Below are 25,120 nucleotides of genomic sequence, written 5' to 3' on the forward strand. Positions count from 1 at the left end.
CGCGCTTGGCGCCAAGCGCGCCCGCCGTCCCGCGCGGTGCATTGTGGGCCGCGCCATCCCCGGCCGGGCCTAAAGGCGCGGGGCGCCGCACCGGACGTGACGTCACGCGGCCTCCGCCGTTTAAGCCGCTGGCGGGAGGAGCGTCTCTCATCTGCCGCGGGGACCGCAGGCTCCCCACGTTATAATCGAGCTCCCGCAGCCCCGCGCCCCACAGCTGCGGCCCCCCTCACGGACTCGGCTTCGCCGAGGCGGCGAGAACCGAGGGACTACTTTGCGGTGGAACCGCGCATGCGCGGGGCGGAAGAGCGAGGGCGCGGCGGAAGACGCGTGCGCTGCTGGTCCGCCGTGAGCGCGGGCGGTGCTGCGGCCGGTGCTGCGTCCCGGGGTGAGATCGGTGCGCGCAGAGGCAGCGCGAGCGGAGCCGCGGGCGCCATTTTGAAGCGGCGGTCGGGGGAGGTGACGAGCGCTCCGAGAGCCCGGCCCGGCCCCGCCACCGCCGCCCCGCGCCGCCCGCACCGCCCCGCGCCGCCGCAAACATTGCCGACCTCGCCATGTCCGGCGGCGGCGTCATCCGCGGCCCGGCCGGCAACAACGACTGCCGCATCTACGTGGGGAACCTGCCCCCCGACATCCGCACCAAGGACATCGAGGACGTGTTCTACAAGTACGGCGCCATCCGCGACATCGACTTGAAGAACCGCCGCGGGGGCCCGCCCTTCGCCTTCGTCGAGTTTGAGGACCCCAGGTGAGGCCCTCTGGCGCTGCCCCGGGTCTCCCAGCCCCGCGGAGCCGTCGGTGCCCGCCTGGGAGCGTTGCCCCGCGGCCCGGGCCGCGCTAACGGGGCCCAGCCAGGCGGCGGGCGGGGAGAGGCGGGCGGGAAGCGGGAACAAAGGCGGGCGGTGCGGCGGCCGCGCTCACCGCCCGCCCCGTGCCGCCCGCAGGGACGCGGAGGACGCCGTCTACGGGCGGGACGGCTACGACTACGATGGGTATCGCCTCCGCGTGGAGTTCCCCCGGAGCGGCCGCGGCACCGGCAGAGGAGGCGGCGGCGGCGGGGGGGGAGGAGCCCCCCGGGGCAGGTACGGCCCCCCGTCCCGGCGCTCGGAGTACAGAGTGATCGTCTCGGGTGAGTCATTGCTCTCTCTCAGCCTGAGTGCTCCCCCGGGGTCCTGCGGGCGCGGTGCTGCTGCGAGCTTCTCCTTAAAAAGCGTGGCCCCGTGTGCTTTGGGAGGGGAGCGGTGCTGTCCCCGCGGTGCTGAGCGCTCCTCTCCCTCGCTGCGCTTCTGCTGCTGTAATACGGGAGGTGAGGCTCTAATCTGGTTTTAAAGTCACGTTTTGGTTTTTCTCTAGGGCTGCCTCCAAGTGGAAGTTGGCAGGATTTAAAGGATCACATGCGTGAAGCAGGTGATGTATGTTATGCTGATGTTTTCCGAGATGGCACTGGTGTCGTGGAGTTTGTGCGGAAGGAAGACATGACCTACGCTGTGCGAAAGCTGGATAACACTAAATTTAGATCTCACGAGGTAGGTATCACACTTACTTTCTTTGGCCAGAATTGGATACAAGGGGCTTAACAGTAGGATGTGAAGGTAAGGAACGCGTGGTGGTCATTGTTTGGTTACGGAGCAGCTAAATAAGTGTGTGGTCAGGCTGGACATAGACGTGTAAGCTCTGCTGTCTGTCCCGGCCGTAGTAACGCTGTCTACAGTCTGTCAGCATGCCTGAAACATGGCCCTGAAGCCTCGACGTTTCAATCGAAAGTTCTGTCTATCCAATAGGGAGAAACTGCCTACATCCGTGTTAAAGTTGATGGCCCAAGAAGCCCAAGCTATGGAAGATCTCGGTCCCGCAGCCGTAGTCGTAGCAGGAGCCGTAGTCGCAGCAACAGCAGAAGCCGCAGTTATTCCCCAAGAAGAAGCAGAGGATCTCCACGCTACTCTCCCCGCCACAGCAGATCCCGATCTCGTACATAAACATCACTCTAGCTCTGATCTTTTTGTAGAACCCCATGTTGTATACAGTTTTCCTTTACTTAGTACAGTCTTTCATTTATTTTTTTTTAAATTCCAACTGTTTTACTCGAATTGGCTGAAGTGTTGAATTGCATTCTTGTGTAAAATCCCTAGTGAGTATTTGCTCCTCGACACCGACATTCCCCTCCTGTCTTTGGTAAATTGTATTTTAATTGCTGTCAGTCAGGATTGTTCTGGTTTAGTTCTAGTTCAATACCAACATTCTTGGAGCTGTGGTATTGCTGTGTAAATGTCTCAGTGTTCCGCTGTGGTCGAGACGAGCTGGGGATGTTGGGATGTTTGTGGCTAACTTGTCTCTTCTGGGGGATCTTACATTTTATCTTGCCTTTTCGTGTGTCTTTCTGTAGACATATCTGAAGAGATGGATTAAGAATGCTTTGGATTAAAGGATTGTGGAGCACATGTCAATCATTTTAGGATTGTCAAAAGGAGGATTGAGGAGGATCAGATCAATAATGGAGGCAATGGTATGACTCCAAGTGCTATTGTCACAGATGAACTTGGCAGTATTGACCTTATACTGAGAGACAGGGGAATTGAGGCCGAGCACCTACGTGTCCCCACGTGTGGCTTCAGGCATGTCCTCGTGACCGCAGGCTGCCATTGCTCTTCTCTTTTAAAACTTCCTTCTCTGGGGGGGCAATTGTGGCCAGATCCCTGCTTTTGTAATTCTCTATTCCATTCTAGTTTTCTAAAGGAATAACGGGCCGGGGGGGAGCATTGGTTTATTTGTCCCGCAGCGTTTGGTTACAAGTGTCCATGTCCGTAGTATCCGTACACTTGTAGTAGAACTTGCAATCAGAGTATAATATCAATACTGCTAAAATCTGCATGTCCTCTGTGTGACTGATACAGCGTGGCTGTTGCATTTTTATAAGTACCAGAATGAAAGCAAAATAAAAATAGCAAACCTAGTGGGGAATAATTTAAGTCTCAGCCCTGCCCCCTCAGACTAATTCACGATTGACTCACGATCCGTGTGAAAACACCGATTGTTAACGTTCCCTCCAGCTGGGAGTGCAGCTGTAGTCCAGCCATTCCGTAGTAGGTGGATAGACCGAGCAGTTAAAGCTTTTCCAGTTTAGTAAAAACCATTTTTTACAACCACAAAACCTCGTACCCACCAATGCGCTGAGTATGTTGGCATTTCCAGTTGACATATTGTAAATATTTACAATGTTTCCTCCAAATAGTAATTAACATTTCTAAAGAAATTATCTGAGCATCACCATTGGAAAGTTTGTTTTGGGGAATTGATAGTTATTACTGTACATCTGCATTTATTGATGGCAAACATAACTGATCATTCCCCAGAATCCTATTTTTTCATTACAGTATCTAACTTTTTGCCTCCTCTTTTTTGGTTTTGCTGGTTATAAAGGTTTGGATTGGAGAGGGCTCACTGGATCCCAATCCTTGGAGCTGGATCATTGGATTCAAATCATAATGTGGATAGGATAGGGAGGCTGAATTACAAGGATTCATGGAGCGGGATCAAATTACCAGGAACATAGGAGTGGATTCCTGCCCCAACCAAACCGCATTCGTGTGGATTTTTTTATTCAACTCAATTGGCTATTCCAAAGATATTTTTTTTTCCTATTTTTGACGATTGGAGCCCTTAAGATGCACGATGGAGTTTTGCATTTTTTTGGTAAAAGGAGCAAAGCGAGGACCTGGAGAGGTACGCTGGAGCAATCTCCTTGGAAGGATTCAGCACGAGTAGATGGTAAACCTTAAAGGGGAAAAAGGGGGGTTTGTTTTAAAAAAAAAAGTAAATAAGTCATTTGTCTAAATTTAAAGACCAAAATTGGAGTTAAAGATGACGTAGGTTTCAATTGGCCATTGCTTTTTTTTCTTTGACAAATAAAATTTTTACAAAAACACGCCCGTGTCATTGTTGGTCGCAGTCTCGCCCTCGCGTTGGGGCCCGGACAAAAGCCTTTTGTGTGGAACAGAGCTGGAGTGTTCCACAGGAAACATCCATGTTTGAGCTTCTCCTCAATAAAGGATCAGTTCCCTGGGAAATGGGTGGAATCCAGCAACGGGGAGGGGAAAAGAATGAATTACCCATGTTTAAAGGAGGGAGTGTTGATAGGAGATCACATGGGCTTGTCCTGGGCATGAATGGGGCAGAACTGGTCTGTGTGACCGTCCCGCTGTGGGGGGATGGAGGAGGGAGCAGGAGTTGGGGTCTGGGGTGACCCCTGGGCTGTGGGCAGGGCCCATTGCACCCCTGGGGCCAGGCTGGACCTTCCTTCCCCCTTTGGCTCCCTTGGGTGCCCAGAGCAGGCTCTGGCCCTGGAAGGCTGGGCTGTGCTACCCAGAGCTGTTTGTGAGGGTGTGGGAAATGCCAGTGGGGGCTCCATGGCACACGGGTGGGAGCTGGGCAGCAAAGGTGAACTTCAACCCAAAACCCCAAACTCCACTGGGACTGGATCTGTTCCATTGCTGGTGAAGGAAAGTGAAAGGGGTTTTAATGGGTACAGGTGTGCTCAGGGTGTTTCACAAAGAAAAACCTGAAGAGTTTGGTGTGCCAGACTGGAGTTTGGAGAGGATCCCTCTCAAAGGCCCCACGGGCAGGAGGAGTGACCCACTGGCACTCCTGAGGGATCGCTTTGGAACAGCTGAGCCAGGGAGTGCAGGCAGAGCTGCTGGCTCCAGGCAGGGTCACCAGGAGCTCATTGATGTGTGGAGCACCAACTTCAGGGGCAATTCAGCCAACTGGGACTTGAAATTCCTTGTGCAAGGCGTGTGCAGGAAGGCTGGAACTCAGAATTCTCCGTGCAAGGCGTGTGCAGGAAGGCTGGAACTCGGAATTCCCCGTGCAAGGTGTATGCTGGAAGGCTGGAACTTGGAATTCCCCGTGCAAGGTGTGTGCTGCAGCTGCAGGAAGTCTGGAACTCAGAGTTCCTTGTGCAAGGCACGTGCAGGAAGGCTGAAACTTGGAATTCCCCGTGCAAGGTGTGTGTGTGCAGGAGCTGCAGGAAGGCTGTAATTTGTCAAGCCTGCTTCTGGTGGGTGCAGGATGTGCTCCAAGTCTCACCTGTGTGTGGATCAACCCCTGGAGCAGGAGCTTTGTGAGGATTTTTTGCTCCTGAGATTGTCTCAGTGGTTTGGATCACGCTGTGGATGCTCCAGGAGGGCACTGACACCCAGGAAGAGGAGATGGCTGCACAGTGTTCTCTGCTTTGGGATCTGTGGAGTGTCACCTTCCTGGAAAGCTGCTGACTGGAGTCTCAGAGCTGGTGGGGCCCACACCTCTGCCAGAAGGCTGCAATCCTCCCCGTAGAGAGGAGAGGATCCTTTCCATCTCACCTGGAGAATGGGAGGGAACAGAGCCCTCCTGGGTTCTCCCTTGTTTTGGCTTTCCCCCTCCAAGGGGAGAGCTGAACTCACTGCAGGAGGAGCTGCTGGTCTGTTCCTGCCCCAGCATCACCCACTCACTTTGTTCTCTGTGTCCCAGCTGTGGTGTCTGTGAGATCCTGTAATAAACCTGCTCCCAGTGTGGAGCTCTCATGCATTCCCTTTTCCCTCATAAATTGTTTCCATCACCGTGCTGTGAGCAGCCAGGCAGTGCTGGAGCAGGGAAACCACAGGGTGAGGCAAGGCTTTCCCCAAGTGCCCCGTGTTTTAATTTCAGATTCTGATCCAGCGTGTTCCACCGTCCTCGGGGGGAACATCATGTTCTCTGATTGACATAAAATAGAGGAATTAAATTAATATCTCAGAAATGTGCTATGAACCAGGTTTGACAGCAGTAGGAGAAGTTAACTGGAGGAGGCTGTGCCTCCTGACACACTCTCAGTTTTTAATTATACCACGTTATGAGTTCATTAACATTGTGACAGGGATGATGAGGAGTTGGTGAGTTTTGGGAGCAACACTCGTGCCTGGCACTACCCGGGGAGCCTGCTGCCATCTCCTTTGCCCTTCAGCTTCTCCGAGGGTGAAAGTGAATCTGGTAAGTGCCTGTTTGGCTTTCCCCGTGGGGAATCTGCTTCCTGGGAGCCATCCACCGGCCTGGCTGGGCTGGGGGGCAAAGCTGGCACTGGTTTCAGTATCTTTGTGCATTGGTGGGAACAGGCTGTTCCACCAGCACCTCTTCCAGGAAGGTGTTTGCTTGGATTTCAACAGATGCCAACCAAGGCAAGGTGTCTTCTTTCATCAATGTGTTCTTCCTGAAACTAAATATTTTGAGAGTCCATTCTCTCTGAAGAGAGAGAAGGGGTGGGGAAATGGAATTGCAGGGGACATCAAACGCAGCCCTCTCCTGACCCAGAGCAGGTGAGTTCCTGCTGCGCAGCGAGCAGGGAGCGTTCCCCGCCCGTTAGCGCGGGATGAGCTGCACCGTTCCCGCGGGGAATCTGTCCCGATAGAGCCGCTTTGTTGGTACAACTGAGGCCGATTGTGCGCCCGGGGCTGGCGGCCCCTCCGTGCCGGCCTGGGCCCGCAGCTGCCGGAGCCCGGCCCGATACTGCCTCCTTTGTGCGGCCAGCGCTCCGGGCAGCGCCTGCGGACCCAGGGAGTCTCTGCTCCTCCATCGCACAGCGTCCTGATAGCCCCGTACTTCATAAAGCCAGCACCAGCTCCGAAATAGAAACGGTTAGAAAACTTGTGGTTTCTCCCAGAAACCACAGTTTGGGGTTTTTTTTTTTTTTTTCTGTTTGTTTGGGTTGTTTTTTTTTTTTCTAACAGAAACTTCTGCTTTAGAACAGGAGATCCTTTCATTGATCTGTGTGTGTTGGTTGTGCTGTGAGGTTTCTTGCTCCTGATAACAGCAGAGGTTTTAGCTGTGCAGCAAAATTAGAGTAATTTCTAGACTGGCTTAGAACAGCCCCAGCTTTGGTGAGTCCCCCATGCCGAGTGCAGAATGATCCCGGCTGCACCTGCACGGGAAGAGCAGATTTGTCTGGAATTGCACTTGGAGCGGTTTCAAACGGAAAGCTGAATTATTGGGGAAAATGAAGATTCCAGGCAGTTCCCCGGGTAATAAGCGTTCCCTGAAATCCCTCTCTGAAGGTGAGCCAGTGATGCACCCACCTGCCCTGCGTGGTCCCTGCAGTGCTTTGTGCTGCCCTGGCGGAGCTGCAAGATGGAATGGGATGGGATGGGCACGGAGCCCGGCAGAGCTGCAGGATGGGATGGGCACAGAGCCTGGCAGAGTCATGGGACAGCACGGGCACGGAGCCCGGCAGAGCTGCAGGATGGGCACAGAGCTTGGCAGAGCTGCAGAATGGGCATGGAGCAGGGCAGAGCTGCAGGATGAGATGGGCACGGAGCCCGGCAGAGCTGCAGGATGGGCACAGAGCTTGGCAGAGCTGCAGAATGGGCATGGAGCAGGGCAGAGCTGCAGAATGGGATGGGCATGGAGCAGGGCAGAGCTGCAGGATGGGCATGGAGCAGGGCAGAGCTGCGGGATGAGATGGGCATGGAGCAGGGCAGAGCTGCGGGATGGGATGAGCATGGAGCAGGGCAGAGCTGTGGGGTGGGATGGGCACGGAGCAGGGCAGAGCTGCAGGATGGGATGGGCATGGAGCCTGGCAGAGTCATGGGACAGCACGGGCACAGAGCCCGGCAGAGCTGCAGGATGGGCACAGAGCTTGGCAGAGCTGCAGGATGGGCACAGAGCCTGGCAGAGCTGCGGGACAGGATGGGCAGAGCCGCAGGATGGGCACAGAGCCTGGCAGAGCCGCAGGATGGGCACAGAGCCTGGCAGAGCTGCGGGATGGGATGAGCATGGAGCAGGGCAGAGCTGCAGGATGGGCACAGAGCCTGGCAGAGCTGCGGGATGGGATGAGCATGGAGCAGGGCAGAGCTGCAGGACGGGCACAGAGCCTGGCAGAGCTGCGGGACAGGACGGGCAGAGCCGCAGGACGGGCACGGAGCCTCTCCCGGCGCTCCCTCGCCCTGCCCTGGGGGCTGAGGGGGTCCCTCACCTCTGCGGCCCCTCCCGCCGGGCCGGCTGGGTGGATGTGCCGCTTGCAGAGCCATTAACATAATTTTATGCACTAATTTGTGTAATCATTAAAGAGTGGAGCGGGGCATTGTTCTCATGAGTAATTACCTCTATATTCTAATAGCTCTAATTCATCCCTTTAGTGAGTTTCGTGTTTCAGTGACTCAGCCGCGATTCACGCTCCGGGTCCTGTGTTTTTTGAAGAAATGCCCGTTTCTCGCATGACTTGCTCGCCCTCTGCGCAGCTGCTGACGTGACAGATCCTGAGGAGCTCAGAGCACGCGGATGCCGACCGGGGAAGGTTTGCCAGCCTGGATCCGGGGCTCTGGGGCTGCCTGCATCCCACGGGGCGTTTGGCTGGCCGGGATGCTGCGGAGAGCAGCTGCCAGCGCAAATTTCAACATGGAAAACTTGGCAGTTTGCTGAGCTCTGGGTATTTTCCTTCTGACAAAAGGCAGGGCTGTATTTTTGTCGTGATTTTTGATACAAGATGAAACGCGGGGATAGAATCCCGCTGCGCAGGCTCTGGCTGCATTGATTCTCCATCCTCACACGTGCGTGTCTGTACAGTACACAGGCAGGAGGGAAGGCACGGGGAGCATCATTTTCTGCCTGATTTGCAGAATGACACAGGATATTTTCCCGACGGCACCGAAATTAATTTGAGGCAGAGCTGCCTGCTACCACCAAAGGTTTTGTTTCCCCCCTTGGAAACATGGAGCAAAGTTGGTTCCTCGGCCAGTGAGAGCAGGGATGCTCTGCCCGGGGCTCCCGCCGGCGCTGGCTGCTCGTCCCTGTGGGATCAGCTGAGCGATGCAGATGAATGCACAGACATTGATTGTTTTGGAGACAATCCATAACTGCCAAATGAGATTAAACACCACCCAGGTCCCAGCAAAAAATAAAAGTAAATAGCAAAGAATAAAGAAAATGGGGCACGGCATTGGCAAATGGTCCTGGGGGAGCATCTAGCCGAGTATTAATCCCTGCCATCCCCATCCCGGGAGGATTTCGGAGCTCTCTGCCGCTGTTAATCGCAGCAGCCCTGCAGGGAAGGTAATGCAGCATTATCCGTGTTCTCCAGCTGTGGCTGGGGAGGAGGGGAGCAGCCGGCTCGGCCGAGCTTTGCCGTGTGTCAGTGAAAGATCAGGGATTAGCGTTAGGATTTCCTCGCTGCCTGCGCTGCTCTAATTCAGCGGTGGTGTTTTTCCCTAAATGCACTGACCCCGTGTGCCTGCTGCCGTACGCGCCGTGCCCGGGAGGAGCCGGGGCAGATGGTGGGAAGGGGAGCGAGGCAGGAGCGGATGTTTCCCTGCAGTCCTTGGCCCCGCAGGAATTATTACTAAAAATGGTCACTGGTGATTAACCGGAGCTGTGCGCTGCTAAGGAATTGGTACGGGCTCTGGCTCAGGAAGTTTTTAAATCAAACTGGGAAACAGTTTTCCTGGAGAGCAGCAGAGTTCAGCGGGTTCAAAGGCAGAGTGCTGAGGGCAGCCCGGGCAGGGGAGAGCAGGGGGTGAGCAGGGGTCGGTAGCACCTGCCAGGAGGGCTCTGAAATGTCCCATGTGAGACAGAAAAAGCTGCGATCTCCTCGCGTCTGTGCACACCCTGTAAACCACAAGGACACACAGGAGCTGTGGCTGCCCCATCCATCTCTGGAAGCGTTCAAGGATGGGGCTTGGAACACCCTGGTCTAGTGGAAGGTGTCCGTGACCACGGCAGGGTGTGCAACTGGATGATTTTCAATATCCTTTCCAGCCCGAACCTTTCCACCATCCTCGGGTTTGATATGAAGTGTGGGCAATCCCCGCCATGTGGCACCGGTGCCACCCAGCCCCGGGTGCGGCTGCCCCGGGGTGTCCCCCCTGTGTCCCCGCAGTGGCAGTGGTGCCGCAGATGGGCACGGGCGGTGACCCCGCGGGCCACACCAGCAGCATGGCCGGGGCCCGTGTGACAACCAGGGGCGGCTCTGCCCTCCCTGGGGTGCACATGACAGCGGCCGTTTTATGGCAAAAAAAAAAAAATTAAAAAAAAAAAAAAAAAAAAAAAAAAAAAGTTGTGACGGAGATGACCAAAATAACAACAAAAATAACAACGAAAAGCCGCTGGGCGCTGGCGGCGCGGGGCAGCTGCGGCGCTCAAGGTGCCAAGCAGAGATTAGCCCAGGCTCGGCTGAGGACAAGGAGGTGGGAAGAGATAAGGGGATAAGGGGATAAGGGCACTTCCCGGCGTGCGGCCGCAGGGCCAAACACAGCCCAGGCTCGCTGTCCCTGCCCGCAGGAAGCTCCGAGCGGCTCCCGGCCGGGCACGGCGTGTGCGGGGCCCAGAGAGCCCCGGAGAGCCCCGGAGAGCCCCGGAGAGCCCCGGAGAGCCCCGGAGAGCCCCACAGAGCCCCGGAGAGCCCCGGAGAGCCCCGCAGAGCCCCACAGAGCCCCGGAGAGCCCCGGAGAGCCCCGGAGAGCCCCGGAGAGCCCCGCAGAGCCCCGCAGAGCCCCGGAGAGCCCCGGAGAGCCCCGGAGAGCCTCACAGAGCCCCGGAGAGCCCCGGAGAGCCCCGGAGAGCCCCACAGAGCCCCGGAGAGCCCCGGAGAGCCCCACAGAGCCCCGGAGAGCCCCGGAGAGCCCCGCAGAGCCCCGGAGAGCCCCGGAGAGCCCCGGAGAGCCCACAGAGCCCCGGAGAGCCCCGGAGAGCCCCGGAGAGCCCACAGAGCCCCGGAGAGCCCCGGAGAGCCCCGGAGAGCCCACAGAGCCCCGGAGAGCCCCACAGAGCCCCGCAGAGCCCCGGAGAGCCCCGGAGAGCCCCGGAGAGCCCCGGAGAGCCCCGGAGAGCCCGCAGAGCCCCGCAGAGCCCCGGAGAGCCCCACAGAGCCCCACAGAGCCCCGGAGAGCCCCGCAGAGCCCCGGAGAGCCCCGCAGAGCTCCGGAGAGCCCCGGAGAGCCCCACAGAGCCCCACAGAGCCCCACAGAGCCCCACAGAGCCCCGGAGAGCCCCGGAGAGCCCCACAGAGCCCCGCAGAGCCCCACAGAGCCCCGCAGAGCCCCGGAGAGCCCCACAGAGCCCCGGAGAGCCCCGGAGAGCCCCACAGAGCCCCGGAGAGCCCGCAGAGCCCCGCAGAGCCCCCGGCACGGCACCGGCCGGGGCTGCGGGCACAGCCGGGCTCGGGCACAGCGACAATCCGCCCGTGCCGTGCCCCGGGGACAGCACACAGCCGCGGATTCACAGGGTGGCAACGATTGGGGAGGATGGGGAAATCCCAGGGAGGCAGGGAGGGTTTCCCGTGGCAGCCGGGCTGGGGGGGGACAGGGGCTGCAGGAGGGGCAGCAGGGAAGAAAGAGCTCGGGAGCGCTGCAGGGAAGGGAGGGACGGTGGCAGGGCAGTTTGCCATGGGAATGCTTTCACCAGGGAATGCCTAAAGCACGGAGTAACCGCGGGGCTTTTCCTGCCTGGCGCTGGGGGAGCCCTGGCGTGGTGAGAGAGGTGGGAGCTGGCACCCAGCGGAGCCGGGGGTGTCCCCCTGCCGCAGCAGCGAGTGGCCCTGGCACCACTGCCCCTCTGCCCTGCCTGGGCATCCTCCGGCTTCCCTCCCTCCCTCCTTACACAGCCCCGCAGCAGCGCACCTCGGGGCTGGGGGCTACAGCCAGGAAAGCAGAGCAGGCACTGGGCCATCCCTGCTGAGCCCCGGGGACAGCGCTCCTTCCCCCGGGGCAGCTCCTCGCTGCTCCCCGCCGACCGCCGTCCTGCTCTCGGTGCTCCAGCCGAGCTGCCTGGTGCTTCCCTGCATCCTCTTTCCCTCTTTTGGAAAGTGAAGCGATCTCTCACATGCGCTAATTACGAGCAGGCTCCGGCCGGCGCTCCCGGCAGTGGCAGCGCTCCCGCCGAGCCGGGGATGGCCCGGGCAGGACAGGGCAGGACAGGGCATCGCTGCCACCCTCCAGGGCAGGGTGGGCACTGGCTGTGGGCAGCCATCCGGCCAGAGCTTCTCCTTTTCCTTTTCCTTTTCCTTTTCCTTTTCCTTTTCCTTTTCCTTTTCCTTTTCCCATTCATTTTCCTTTTCCCATTCATTTTCCCGTTCCCTTTCTGTTCCCATTTCCATTTCCCTCTGCCTAGTGAATGGCTTGTCTGTCCCTGCAGCACCTTCCACCCTGGTTTTGCTGCGGCTCAGGGATGCTGGAGCCGGGCAGTGGGGGGCTGTGGGATGCTCTGGGTCAGGGATGCTGGTCCAGCAGGAGCTGGGCAGTGGGGGGCTGTGGGATGCTCTCCTGAGGATGCTGGACCATCCCACGGTTCCTCCCAGCATGCACACTCTGCTTCCAGCCCTGATTCCAAGAGATGTAATTCACTGTCTCTGTTTAGTGTCCCTGATCACTTTGAGAGGGAAGGCTGCAAAGAGAGAAACCAGAGAAGACAGAACTCGGGAAGCAGCTGAAGGGAAATTGCCTGCGGGGAGCACATTCTCAGCACCATCAGCGCAGCTTATTTACACTCTCGAGGGCTCTCCAGCCCCACAGAGCTGCGAAATTCAAAGCCTGCTGTGGCACTCAGAGCATGAACAGAAAGGGGTTCCCGCAAAGCTGAAATATTTGGCCACAGTTTCCATTGTAAGTGGTGCAAGCACACGCTGGCCCATCAGAACCGGAGCAGGGCTGTCAGCAGGACGTGACAGGGGATCCGTGGGGCTGGCACTGGGCACAGTGACAGGGGATCCGTGGTGATGGCACTGGGCACAGTGACAGGGGATCCGTGGGGCTGGCACTGGGACAGTGACAGAGGATCCGTGGGGCTGGCACTGGGACAGTGACAGGGGATCCGTGGGGCTGGCACTGGGCACAGTGACAGGGGATCCGTGGTGATGGCACTGGGACAGTGACAGAGGATCCGTGGGGCTGGCACTGGGACAGTGACAGGGGATCCGTGGGGCTGGCACTGGGTACAGTGACAGGGGATCCGTGGGGCTGGCACTGGGACAGTGACAGAGGATCCGTGGTGATGGCACTGGGACAGTGACAGGGGATCCGTGGTGATGGCACTGGGCACAGTGACAGAGGATCCGTGGGGCTGGCACTGGGACAGTGACAGGGGATCCGTGGGGCTGGCACTGGGCAGGAGCTGACAGGGGATCCGTGGGGCTGGCACAGGGCACAGTGACAGGGGATCCGTGGGGCTGGCACTGGGTACAGTGACAGAGGATCCGTGGTGATGGCGCTGGGCACAGTGACAGGGGATCCGTGGGGCTGGCACTGGGACAGTGACAGAGGATCAGTGGGGCTGGCACAGGGCACAGTGACAGGGGATCCGTGGGGCTGGCACTGGGTACAGTGACAGGGGATCCGTGGGGCTGGCACTGGGCACAGTGACAGGGGATCCGTGGTGATGGCGCTGGGCACAGTGACAGAGGATCAGTGGGGCTGGCACTGGGCACAGTGACAGGGGATCCGTGGTGATGGCGCTGGGCACAGTGACAGGGGATCCGTGGGGCTGGCACAGGGACAGTGACAGGGGATCCGTGGGGCTGGCACTGGGACAGTGACAGGGGATCCGTGGGGCTGGCACTGGGACAGTGACAGGGGATCCGTGGTGATGGCACTGGGCACAGTGACAGGGGATCCGTGGTGATGGCACTGGGCACAGTGACAGGGGATCCGTGGTGATGGCGCTGGGCACAGTGACAGAGGATCCGTGGGGCTGGCACTGGGTACAGTGACAGGGGATCCGTGGTGATGGCGCTGGGCACAGTGACAGGGGATCCATGGGGCTGGCACTGGGCACAGCGTGGCCGTGGCACCGAGGGGCAGCTCTGGTGCTGGCCTGTCCCTGGAGGCTTCCCACAACCATCACCAGAGCTGGCACTGGAGGCAGGAGAACCCGGCAGCATTCCCTTCCTTCCTAACCATGTGGGAAGCGCCGAGGGAGCAGGAGGGAAGATTTGAGTTTGAAAGGCAGAGAAGCAGAGCCTCGGGAGGGTGGTAAATGGGCCACGGGCTCCCAGTGCCCTAGAAATTCCCTCTGCCTGCACAGCGGGGTGGCTGCTGATGCTATCGCTGTCCCAGCTCCATGACTAAGGGAGCTGCAAGGTATAAATTAAATAACACAACACTTCAAGCCGCCTGTTATGTGGGTTTGTCCTAAGCAGTGCTGCTTTAATTAAGATGGAGAGTTTACAAATCTAACCTTTGTTTATTCTGCTTTGGGGCATATATAATGTAAACACGTGTTTTCAAACACTGTGGCTTTTTAGACTTCCAGTTATAATTCTGGGTAAAGGAAAGTTCGTCAGGTTTGGCACGGGCTTGCCCTTTCTAAATAGAGCTCCTGCGAGTGCTTCCCCCCGGGGGCTCTCCCAGCTCCCAGCCCTGGGCTGCGGGAGGTAAAGGAGGTAAAGGAGGGGCCGGGAGGGCCCAGCCCGGCTCTGCCCAGAGGGAAGTGGGTTCCAGCTCCGTTTCCCTCTCGTCTGACGTCGCTGCGAGTCTTGCAGGTTTTGTTCCTGTGTCCCCTCTCGGCGCTCTAGCTGTGAAAACAAGAGCAGAGTTTAGGCGGCTACGTGCTGGTTGGGATTTCTCCGATGAGTCAGTGATACGCTTGGGTAGTTTTCTTAGCCTTTAATTGAAGTGAGTGTGAGCCCTTAACAAAGAGCTCTCCCAAGTCTTCCTTAATAAGCGTTAACAAAAATAACCGAGCGGCCGGGAGGGAAACAGCCAGGGGCGGCAGCGGCGTCCCCTGTCCCCGAGCGAGGGGTTCCTGCGGCTCTCCTGGGGCAGCGCTGCGCTCACAGCCGGCAGGACAGGGCACGGCGTGCACTGATCCAGCTGATCCCACACCGCGGCTGGGAAAAACGGCTGGGATGAGCAGAGCGGGCTGGGCTGGTGGAGTGCTGCACTGGCAAACACCTTTGGCTCCTTTTTTTGGTGTTTTTCTCCAAAAAACCACCAAAAAACTCCGAACAGGTGCGCGGGGCTGCGCAGTTAGGATCTTCTGCAGAGCGAGGGGAATATTTTACAATTTCCAGTGCTGTGCACCATCACGGAACTCTACTGTGGTGCAGACAGGGGGGACAAATCCGAGCAGGCTCCAGACTCCCTGAGGCAGACGAACCCTTGGAGCTACAAGTGCTCCCAAGCAGGCTGGGCCACTCCAGGCAGCCAAGCCCACACGTAGTCGCAAACTTCCCTCTGGGGTCACACGGCTGAGAAACTCCTTTTTGTTTCAAATGCAAACACATTTTGACATAACCACTTGACTCTGGCACTGGAGTTTCAAGGAAAAAAGCCTGAGAGGCGTGAAAGAACCGCAGGCATCTCTCGGAACAGAACAAGGACTGTTTTGCAATGCCCTGGGAAGGTGAAGAACCGTGCTGCAGGAGCCAGGTGCCCTGCCCAGCACTGAGCCAACACAGCCAGGGCTGAGCCAGCGGGCTGAGCCCCTGCTGTGTGTGCCCTCGTCCCTGCTCTGTCCCCATTGTCCCTCCTCCCTGCCACGCCGAGCTGCTGCTTCAGGACCGGCCTTTGCATTATCTGTAACAGGAGACAAGAAAAACCACCCGGGTGTCCCGCACGGGAGGAAGTCACAGGGGCCAAATTTAGCCCTGCACGCTGCAGCCAGGGAGCCTCGGCCGCTCCTTCCCGCGCCCGGAGCCACCGAGGCCTCGGATGCTCAGCAGGGATCCAGGCCAGAGCAAAGAGGATTGACCAGAGCTGGGGGAAAATAAATAATAAAGTGCTGTAAGCCTGTTCTCATCTCTCCAGTGGCAGGGAAGGCAAAGGGAGGTCAGGATTAAAACCCCCCCTCCTGTGGCAGTGTTAAACCTGCCACACTCAGGTGTGGAAGAAATGCTGGGTGTCCCTCAGGTGTCACCTGAGGCAGGGCACAGATGTGCCCCGCATCCTTCCCTGTCCTGGCAGCACGCGGGAGGTGCAAGGAGCCGTCCCTGGGCCCCGTCCCGCCGCCTGTCAGGGACGTGCTTGGTGTATGTAAACACGTAATTAACGGTACGTATGTATTTAATTGCTCGTGGCTACGATTTGCATGCATGTGCTGCGCCGAGGATGCCTCAGGTACGGGCGCATCCACTCCGCTGGCCCGGGGGAGGCGGCGGGGCTGCGCAGGGTCACGGCACCGCCCGAGCCCCACACGGCCCGGCCCGGCCCGGCCCGGGGGAGGCTGCCGGGGCCGGGGGACAGGCCGGGCCCGGCCCTCCTGGAGCCCGGCCAGGCGGGGTGCGCGGCAGGGCCGGCCCGGGGAGGCGGCAGCAGCCCCGGAGGGCCGAGGGCGAGCCCGGGTGGGCTGGGGACGAGCCCGGCTGTGCCGAGGTGGCGGCGGCGCCGGGCGACCCCCGGGGCGGCCCCGAGTTCACACCCCCCCCCCTCCGCCCCCGGCGCTGCCGCCCGCCCGCACCCGCGGGCGAAGCCGCCCCCCGCCGCCCCCGCGGCTCCCTCCCTCCCTGCCGGCGCGGCGGGCGGGGGCGGCGGGCGGACGGGGAGGGGAGAAGGGGCGGGCGGGCGGCTCGGCGGCCTCGGGGCCGAGCCGGGGCGGGCGGCGGCGGCGGCCCCGGACACCTCGGCCGCTCCTCCATCTTCTCTCGCCACAGCTCGGCTTCCCCAGCCCGGGACCGGCCCATTGCCAGCCCCGCGGGGGGGGCGGCCGGCCCGCCGCGCCGCCCCGGCCCCGCCGCCCGCGCTGCCGCCTCGCCGCGCCGCCCCGGGCCCGCCGCCCGCCCCGCGGCGAGGGGAGCGGCGGGGGCGGCGCCGCGGCCGCCCGGGCCATCGCCGCCCCGCCGGGGCGCCGCGCCGCCGCCTCCCCCCTCTGGGCCGCAGTGGTGCAGCCCGAGGTTAGCGGAAGCGGCCGCTCGGCGCTGCCATGTTGAGCCGCCGCCGCCGCCGCCGCTTTGTTGTCGGCTCCATGTAGCTGCGGCCCGGGGGAGGGAGCGACGGGGGGACCGCCCGCCGCAGCCGCCGCCGCCGCCGCCCGGGGCCGCGCCGCCCCCGCCATGGAGGCCAACTGGACCGCGTTCCTCTTTCAGGTGAGGCCCCGCGGCGGCGGCGCTGCCCGCGCCCCCCCTCTCTCCCTCCCTCCCTCACGGCCGCGGCCCCGCCGGTCCCCGCCGGGCCGGGCTGTCACTCAGCGCGGCCGCCCGGCCCCCGCCCGCCCCCGGCCCGGCCCGGCCCGGCCCGACCCGGCCCGCCGGGCAGCGCCTCACCGGCCCCGCGGCTCCGCTTCTCCCTCCTGCACTTTCTCCCTCCGCCGCCGCCCCGCAGCGCGCTCCCTTCCCGCTTTCATTACAAACCACCGATATTCATATTTGTATTTTATTTTTGTTTTTTCCCCCGCAAAACATGAGATCGCGCTTTATTTTTTTTTTTTGGTGTTTGCTTGTTTTTCTCTCCCCCCTCGTCTAAAGAGACAAACAACAACAGAAAAAAAAAAGCCACGAACAAAAAAAAAAAAAAACCAAAAAAACAAAAAAACAACAACCCCAAGCTTCCACCGGGCTCCAACAAAACCCCGATGGAACAAACGCCGTGTCTGGGAGAATAAATTAATCCCTCTTTAAACAGCCTGACTCAGGGCCGGCTGACGAGGGAGCTTGTTTTCTTTTAAAATAGGACGCGAGCGGGCCGGATTTCTGTAAAAACTGGCGAAATCCTAACGGGAATGGGGAGGAATAGGGACGGTGGAGCGTGCAACCCCTCCCTTTGCCAACTGAGTCACAATTTTCCCCCTTTCTGTCGGTGAAAGACTGACTTAAAAACACCGCTGTTTATGTAATTCCGGAGAAAATCCAATGTACCAGAAAAAAAAAAAAAACAACTAAAAAAAAGAAATCTTTGCCTGGCTTTTGTGAGCCTCGCGAGCCCTTTCTCACCAGATTGTTTTCTCCTGGATTTTTTTTTTTTTTTTTTTTTTTTTTTTTTTTGCGCTGGAAAACATAGAATGTGTGATTGCAGCAGCAGCAGCGGAGGGAAAAAAAAAAAAAAAAAAAAAGCGCCCAGCACATCACCTTTCTCAAGGTAAAATAATCCTCTTTGCACGTTCCCGGTGGCGGCCGCTCGCTTCCTCACTGTCCTCCTCGGAATTAAACCCAGACCCAACCCGTGACACGAGTTTGAAAACCTGAGTTGAATGAATAAATCCGCCAAGAGCGAGCACCATTCCTTTAGGGAGGAAAAATTCGTCCCTTGCAAGTAGCAAGGGATGAGTCACTCGCTCGGGTTCTCTGCCTCGGAAAACACGCCGGGAATGTTCCGGGGAGCCGGTACCGGGAGCTGGGCGCTGGGTTTTCCGCCTTTTCCTGAGGGATGCGGGCGATGCCATCGAGTTGGGCTGAGGTCTGGTGAATTATTTCTCACTCTAGTGGGCAGTTGTGATTCGCACGTAGGAAACTTCACGCTAAGAAGTTAATCTCCTTAGTTTAGGGCCATCTCCCTCCGAGCCGGGGCTGCTTTAGTGCCTTGCTGCCTCCCAGCTGAGCATTTTTCCAGGGGAAATTTTTCCTAGGCTGGCAGGACTGTATTGCAGCAGGCTGAGAAATGCCAAGTAATGCTTCAAGTACGTGTCCAGCTCCTCGCTGCTCGTCCGTGCTTTTCTGAAGGTGCTGAGTTTTGAAGTAGTGATGTCACACGCTGATTTAGGAGGCAGCTTTGCTGCTTTTAATTAAGGAGTCAGCAGTTCGCTTTCCGAACGTGCGACTCGGAAGCATCTTCATAAAACTGTGACGTGGAAATTTTCCTCTGATTTTTTTTTCCCCTCTCTAAATAATAAAGCTTTCAGAGCTCCTGATAAATGCTGGATATTGTTTCTTGAATGGTTTTGTTAGAATCGGTGATTTGGGGTGCGAGCGTGCCAATGCACCCAGCAGAAAGCAGCACTGAGGTAGTCCTGATGTGACTTTCATTTTTCTTCTTCCCATTCTCACAGCAGCACATCAGCCCCGATCCAGCTGATTAGTTAAAACTAGTTAAAAAGCGTGGATTTCAAAGCCTGTCCCCAGTGTCAGTTAAATAACAAATGGAAGTGACTGAATATTCACACTCGTTCTTCCTGGGGGGAGTGTTAAACCAAGTGTGTGTTCCAGCTGGGACAGGATTCCTAAGGGACAGCCTAATACGTGGAATATAAAGTTGTAATTTTTAGCCAAATGTTTTTAGAGGAGGATTCGATGTCTTAATTTTAGTCCCGTGGCAGTGGGCTGTGGGACTGTAAACCGTTCCTTCCAAATAAAGTTGTTTGATTGTTTTTAGGTGGCATTTTGATGAATTGTATCCCTTTCTAAAGAAACAATCGTGCTACTGAATAAGCAGTTCTTGTTTGGATCTTCTTTTAGTCCCCAAAATGCATAGTTGGAAAACCGCTTTTAGGATGTGCTCAGGAAGTGAAAGTTGTATCTGTTAATGTGAGGAGGACTCATCCATCAGATGGAGTGTTCAAGATATGACTCATGCTAATTTGTTGCTCTCACATTAAGGCTGAAGCACAAAAATATTTTAGCCTCTGGCATTGGAAGTTCACAATGCCACATCCTACACTCCGGGTCGCGAATTGCAGGGTTTTTTTGTTTACTGCCCCCCCAGGAGAGAAGGAATTAGTGACAGAACAAGGGGATTTTGCAGAAGAGCCTGTCCCAGGCCATCAAAATATCTCCAAAATGTTGACTTGACGTTAATGCTGGGTGAAGTAAAACCGTGGTCTGAGCCTGCATAACTGCGCCTGCCAGAGGCATGCAGCAGGTGCTGGCTTCCCTTCTCCAACAGGGAGTTAAAAAAAATGCTGCCTGATCCTTTTTTAAAAGGCTTTAACAGCCCTTGGAAACTGAGGAACACAGCTCGGGGCAGAGGGGCTGTGAGGCGCACGCTGCTGTGAATAATGCTGGCTCCCTTGGAACCAAGATAAGCAGACTTATATAAGCAGCAGCTCCATAGCCTGTCGCTTGATGAATGTACATTGTTTTATGTCCACTGTCTCCATCAGATCTGTAGGAATAAGTGCATCATTACCTTGAAGTGCTGACGATTCTTTGAGGCTTAAAAATATCCATAAACTGCCTAAGTTTGAACCTTGTCCAAAGGATTTGGGCTCTCCATTATCCGATCTGCTAGCTCTGCCTTTGAAATTGTATCTCTGGAGCTATCATTAGGTGCTCTGCAGTGTCTTCTGGTGCAGTTTAACAACATTGTTTAACGCCGATTTGAAGTTGTAAAACATTTCAGAATTTTTTTAAGTTAAAATTGTGTTGAAGTGCACAACTTGCTCAGTATTGTGCCATCGGTGTGTATCATGCAAACTCTTATTTTCATGCAATGTAGAAGTGTCAAAACCTTTTTAAAAACGTGGAAAATAAATGGTTGAAAATGCACAATTGTCACTGAAGTCAGGGAAAAGTTTAATGGAGCTGCTGGGGCTTGTGCCATGCCCTGATTTAGCAGCGTCGCCTCCAGGAGAGTTCTGGATGCAGCTCTTCAGCAGTTGCTCCCTGGAATAAACCAGCCCCTGGGGCTGTTGTTGGGGGTGGCTGCTGTGGCCAGGCAGGTGTGCTAATATCCAGCCTACCTGTTGCATCCCGAGCTTCAGCACAGACAGATCTAAAAAGCAGATACAGATGGACAGCCTGGCCTGGCTCCTAATGGTTCCCACAGGTTTTGTCTCCTGTTAGTGTCCGGAGTCCAGGCGTTCTCCCGTGAACTGTCAGATAGGCTGGGAGTGTTTGGGAGCTTGTATTCCTTCCCACGTGGGTTAGTGTTGGTATCCACCCGTGGCTTTTGTCCAAAGATCATCAGCATCACGCTCCCAAAAAGCGAGATGGAATGGTGCAGAGCTGCCCCACAGCAAGGGAGAGATGCTCTGTGGGACTGTAGTCCCTGCTGCGATCCAGGCAGGCAAAGCACCCAGGATACAACTAGGAAAAAGGCCCAAAGTGAGCTTCTAGAAATACTGGCTTGTCCAAAGGACGTGTTGAAATGGTTTTCCCATGGGAAGAGCATTAGCCTGAGTGTGCTTCCCAGTACTGTCCACCCCAACAGATGTAAAAGTAGACAGGTCAGGGTCGTGCACTGGCACAGTGTATTACTCAGCTCTCACAGCTTTCAGTCATGTTACTTTGTGAGGAAAACCAGAGGAAAGGAGTCCTGGAGGCTGCAGTACTGATCTAATGGGAATGCAAGTTTCCCCAAACTCAGCTTCAGGTCTGGCACGCTGGGTTAATAACGAGCCTGATTTAAAACTGGTCTGATGAGACCAAGGCACATCTTGAATACAGATGCACTTAAACTGGCTTAAGGTGCTGGAGTGATTTATTTTAATGCTCCATTAGGCTGAATTGGTCTGTGTGGTTTCTAAACCACATTAAAATTGTATCTGCCAGGGTTTTGTCCCAGTCTGACTGGATGAGTTTTAATAACAGTGTTTCTGCCTTAGAATAACCACGCGTGGTGCAGCACAGCCCGTGGCAGGCAGGCTGCAGCTCAGCTGAGCGCTGCTGCCTGCGGGCCCCCCCTTCCCTTCCCTTCCCTTCCCTTCCCTTCCCTTCCCTTCCCTTCCCTTCCCTTCCCTTCCCTTCCCTTCCCTTCCCTTCCCTTCCCTTCCCTTCCCTTCCCTTCCCTTCCCTTCCCTTCCCTTCCCTTCCCTTCCCTTCCCTTCCCTTCCCTTCCCTTCCCTTCCCTTCCCTTCCCTTCCCTTCCCTTCCCTTCCCTTCCCTTCCCTTCCCTTCCCTTCCCTTCCCTTCCCTTCCCTTCCCTTCCCTTCCCTTCCCTTCCCTTCCCTTCCCTTCCCTTCCCTTCCCTTCCCTGTAGCTTCTGCCACACATTCTGTAGTTCAAAGTTAGTTGGTATTGGCTGCTTTCAGACAGCTTTCAGGGTTTATTCCCAACACCCCGAGCCGTGTTCTCCAGCATCTCTAGATGTCTCCCAGTATGTATCGATCAGCTTCTCTTCCCAGCACAAAGTAGCTGCTGATGAAGAGAAAAAGGCCCTGCCGCTATTCTTGTTAGTTCCAGACGCAGAGAACACAGTGGTCAGTGGATAAATGCATCAGGAACCTGCTAAATATAGAGATGTGGCTTTAGACAGCTCCCGATTCCAGTTGCTTTGGTTTCAGTGCTGGCACAGGGGTATGAACACACTGTTTAAATAAGACGCCTTATCACATCCTGGCTCCCTGTGCCTGCGGTTCAATTCTCAGTGTGCACTAAGCTCGGCTTAAAGGTGGGGCCTTATTTTGCAACTCCTGTCAGTACCTTCATCCCTTCCAGAGACAGTCCTGATGTGCCATCTGATATGATCATTAGCAAAATGAGTTATCTGTTATGTAAAGATGAAATGCTGTTATTAAAAGATCTGACAAGCACCTAGTTGTCTTCCATAAAAAGTTGCCCTCCAGAAACTTAATAATTCCTTGATTGTTGTGCTGTGTCCTACACTTACCACAGGGTCTGCACAGCCAGGGCATTTACAGCGCGAGCGGTTTATCTTGTCCAAAACCAGCATTATGTAACCTTCCCCTGTTGTTCCTTCCGTGGCTTTTGGTCCAGAATGTGCTTCCCTGTCGTTTGTAAATGTTCTCACCGTGCCAGAGCGAGCGCCCATCCAGAGAATTTAAGTGTGAATGTTTGGTTTTAGGCACACGAAGCCTCCCATCACCAACAGCAGGCAGCACAGAACAGTTTGTTGCCTCTCCTGAGCTCTGCTGTTGAGCCGCCCGATCAGAAGCCGATTCTGCCCTTACCAATAACGCAGAAACCTCAGCCTGCACCAGAAACATTAAAGGATGCTATTGTTGGGATTAAAAAGGAAAAACCTAAAACCTCCTTTGTGTGCACTTACTGCAGCAAAGCTTTCAGGGACAGCTACCATTTGAGGCGTCACGAGTCCTGCCACACAGGGATAAAGTTAGTGTCACGGCCAAAGAAAACTCCCACCACAATGGTGCCCCTTATCTCGACCATCGCTGGTGACAACAGCCGGAGTTCGCTGGTTTCGACTATCGCAGGCATCCTGTCCACTGTCACTACGTCTTCCTCTGCCACCAACCCCAGCAGCAGCGCCGGCGCCACGGCCATGGCGGTGACGCAGACGGTGAAGAAGCCCAGCAAGCCCGTGAAGAAGAACCACGCCTGTGAGATGTGTGGGAAGGCCTTCAGGGACGTCTACCACCTCAACCGACACAAGCTGTCCCACTCGGACGAGAAACCCTTCGAATGTCCCATTTGCAATCAGCGCTTCAAGAGAAAGGATCGCATGACCTACCACGTGAGGTCTCACGAAGGTGGCATCACGAAACCCTACACCTGCGGGGTGTGTGGAAAAGGCTTCTCAAGGTACCACCTAGCAAAGCCCAGGCGTGCTCCGCTGTTGGCTTTTCCTGAGCGAGAAGGGTTAAGCTGTGGTAGTGAGGAGCTGGGAGAGCCAAACTTCTGAGGAGATGGGTGAGGGGATAAAGAGCCTTGTCTGCAGTTAGGGTGGGGGAGTCTCCATCTGAGCAAGGTTAGCAGTGGCTAGAAGTGGTCACTTTTTTAGGAGAGTGGTTTGAAATGGTTTCTCGACCTCATCCAGAGCCCATAAGATGTGTGTCTGTGTCACTGGGGGTGGGCACAGAGCCCCTTCAGCAGCCTTTGCCATGGTCTGTGAATGGGGCAGGGCAGAGGAGCTGTCACCTGGTCTTACAGCAGGGTGGAGGGACAGCACAGGGGGAGCCTGCACTGCTGCCGGCTCTGTTCGTACCTGTGCTTGCAACAGAGAAAACTTCAACCTTTAGAGCTGCTGCGCTCTCACCTTTACACAAGGTGTGACCGAACGTGCCATTGCCAGGTGTGTGAGGAGAACAGAGTTAAGATTTAAACCGCAGGCTGGTTCTAAGCTGTGAGGTGTTGCAGGGGAAGCCCCTGGTAGGTGAGGGGAAGGGATTTATCCTGGCTGTCAGAGGGATGGATGGGGGCTGCAGGGAGTGACCAGCTCGGGGTCAGCTCTGCTAGCCAAGGTGTCCTGGCTCTGTGTTTGTAACAGTGTGCACTTTTCTCCTGTTCCTCTCTTTCTTGCAGGCCTGATCATTTAAGCTGTCACGTTAAACATGTTCACTCAACAGAGAGACCCTTCAAATGCCAAGTAAGGGCTGAAATGGTTTATTAAGAACAATACCTTATTGTGTCAGTGGTACTCAGGTGAATCTTTCCAGAGCTGTAATTACTCCTGGACTTTTGAAAAGCAAGTTTAGGAGTAAAGCCACATTTGCCACCACACCACAGTGCTGGAGTTCTGGTGGAACTTTAAAAAGATACCGTGGTTGCTTTTTTAGGAAGATTAGAGGCTTTTTGCTTTCTTGGAGAACAGCATAGTTGCTCTGTTTTACCATATGCTTAACTTAGTAGTAGGATTGTAGCAGCATCCTCAGCTCAGTGCTCATTTCTTGGGTAATGTGTGCAGTGTGTTCCTCAGCATGTTCAAATGAAATGTCTTTCTCAGCACTTCTATTTAAAATGGGTGGGAATGGTTGATTCTGGATCTGTTATTTTGCTGGAAGGGGAAAGCAAGTTGTCCTAAGTTGATGACTGAGACTAGATGAAATAATTTGATTGCCCTTGAACAATTAACTGTTTTGCTTGGAATATCCCTGCTTATTCCAACCTGTTTTAGTGAATCATCTTATTAAATAAAAGCCTTGGATAAAAAGAATAGTGTTAGGAAAAGGTTTTGTTTCCTTGTTCTGGGTGGAAACAGAAGTAATTGAGCAGTGTAAGGTACCAAGTTCATATTTGTACAGTAAAATTACATTAGAAACCAACTTTGCCTATTGTAGGTGTTTTTTACAGGCTCCCTCTTGCATCGGTGGGTAAGGCAACCCACTGTTTTCAGAAAGTTCAAGCAGTATAGAATATGATTTTTGTCCTGATTATCTCAGAAGCAAATTCCACTCTCGGTCTCTGCTGAGTAGTTTGATTTTTGTTTCTCTATAAATGCAGGTAGAAGTTACAGTTGTCAATGCACTTAGGATACTGTTAGGACCTGCCAGGCTCCCAGAGGGCCTGTGGGTGATGCTGTGCTGCTCTGTGTGCCCTCAAGTGTAACTTTGTCCTCCATCTAGACGTGCACTGCTGCCTTTGCCACCAAAGACAGACTGCGGACACACATGGTGCGCCATGAAGGAAAGGTAT

The 25,120-nt window shown here is 56.0% G+C and overlaps 2 protein-coding genes across 2 annotated transcripts in view; both read left to right on the forward strand.

Annotated features, from left to right (window-relative positions):
* The first annotated feature begins 324 nt into the window (after positions 1-324).
* On the forward strand, positions 325-2,084 carry SRSF1 (serine and arginine rich splicing factor 1). Its single transcript, XM_036395053.2, has 4 exons — positions 325-745; positions 942-1,126; positions 1,351-1,523; positions 1,779-2,084. Exons 1-4 carry the CDS (start codon positions 552-554, stop codon positions 1,971-1,973), a joined length of 747 nt encoding a protein of 248 aa, XP_036250946.1. The 5' UTR covers positions 325-551; the 3' UTR covers positions 1,974-2,084.
* Positions 2,085-16,838: 14,754 nt separating this feature from the next.
* Positions 16,839-25,120, forward strand: part of VEZF1 (vascular endothelial zinc finger 1) — a 19,087-nt gene continuing 10,805 nt past the window's right edge. Inside the window, exons 1-4 of the mRNA XM_036395277.2 lie at positions 16,839-17,005; positions 22,593-23,290; positions 24,011-24,074; positions 25,051-25,120. The exon at positions 25,051-25,120 is cut by the window's right edge and continues 114 nt beyond it. Coding sequence (XP_036251170.1) covers positions 16,973-17,005; positions 22,593-23,290; positions 24,011-24,074; positions 25,051-25,120 — 865 coding nt within the window. The 5' untranslated portion in view covers positions 16,839-16,972. The remainder of the gene's footprint in view (positions 17,006-22,592; positions 23,291-24,010; positions 24,075-25,050) is intronic.

This window comes from Molothrus ater, chromosome 21 (genome assembly GCF_012460135.2).
Source record: "Molothrus ater isolate BHLD 08-10-18 breed brown headed cowbird chromosome 21, BPBGC_Mater_1.1, whole genome shotgun sequence".
Lineage (NCBI taxonomy): Eukaryota > Metazoa > Chordata > Aves > Passeriformes > Icteridae > Molothrus > Molothrus ater.

Excerpts from the sequence above, each read along its gene's own strand:
- SRSF1 (XM_036395053.2), top strand. The coding sequence starts at position 552 with ATGTCCGGCGGCGGCGTCATCCGCGGCCCGGCCGGCAACAACGACTGC. Across the intron at positions 746-941 it reads GTCGAGTTTGAGGACCCCAG|GGACGCGGAGGACGCCGTCT; the intron begins GTGAGGCCCTCT and ends TGCCGCCCGCAG. Across the intron at positions 1,127-1,350 it reads GTACAGAGTGATCGTCTCGG|GGCTGCCTCCAAGTGGAAGT; the intron begins GTGAGTCATTGC and ends GTTTTTCTCTAG.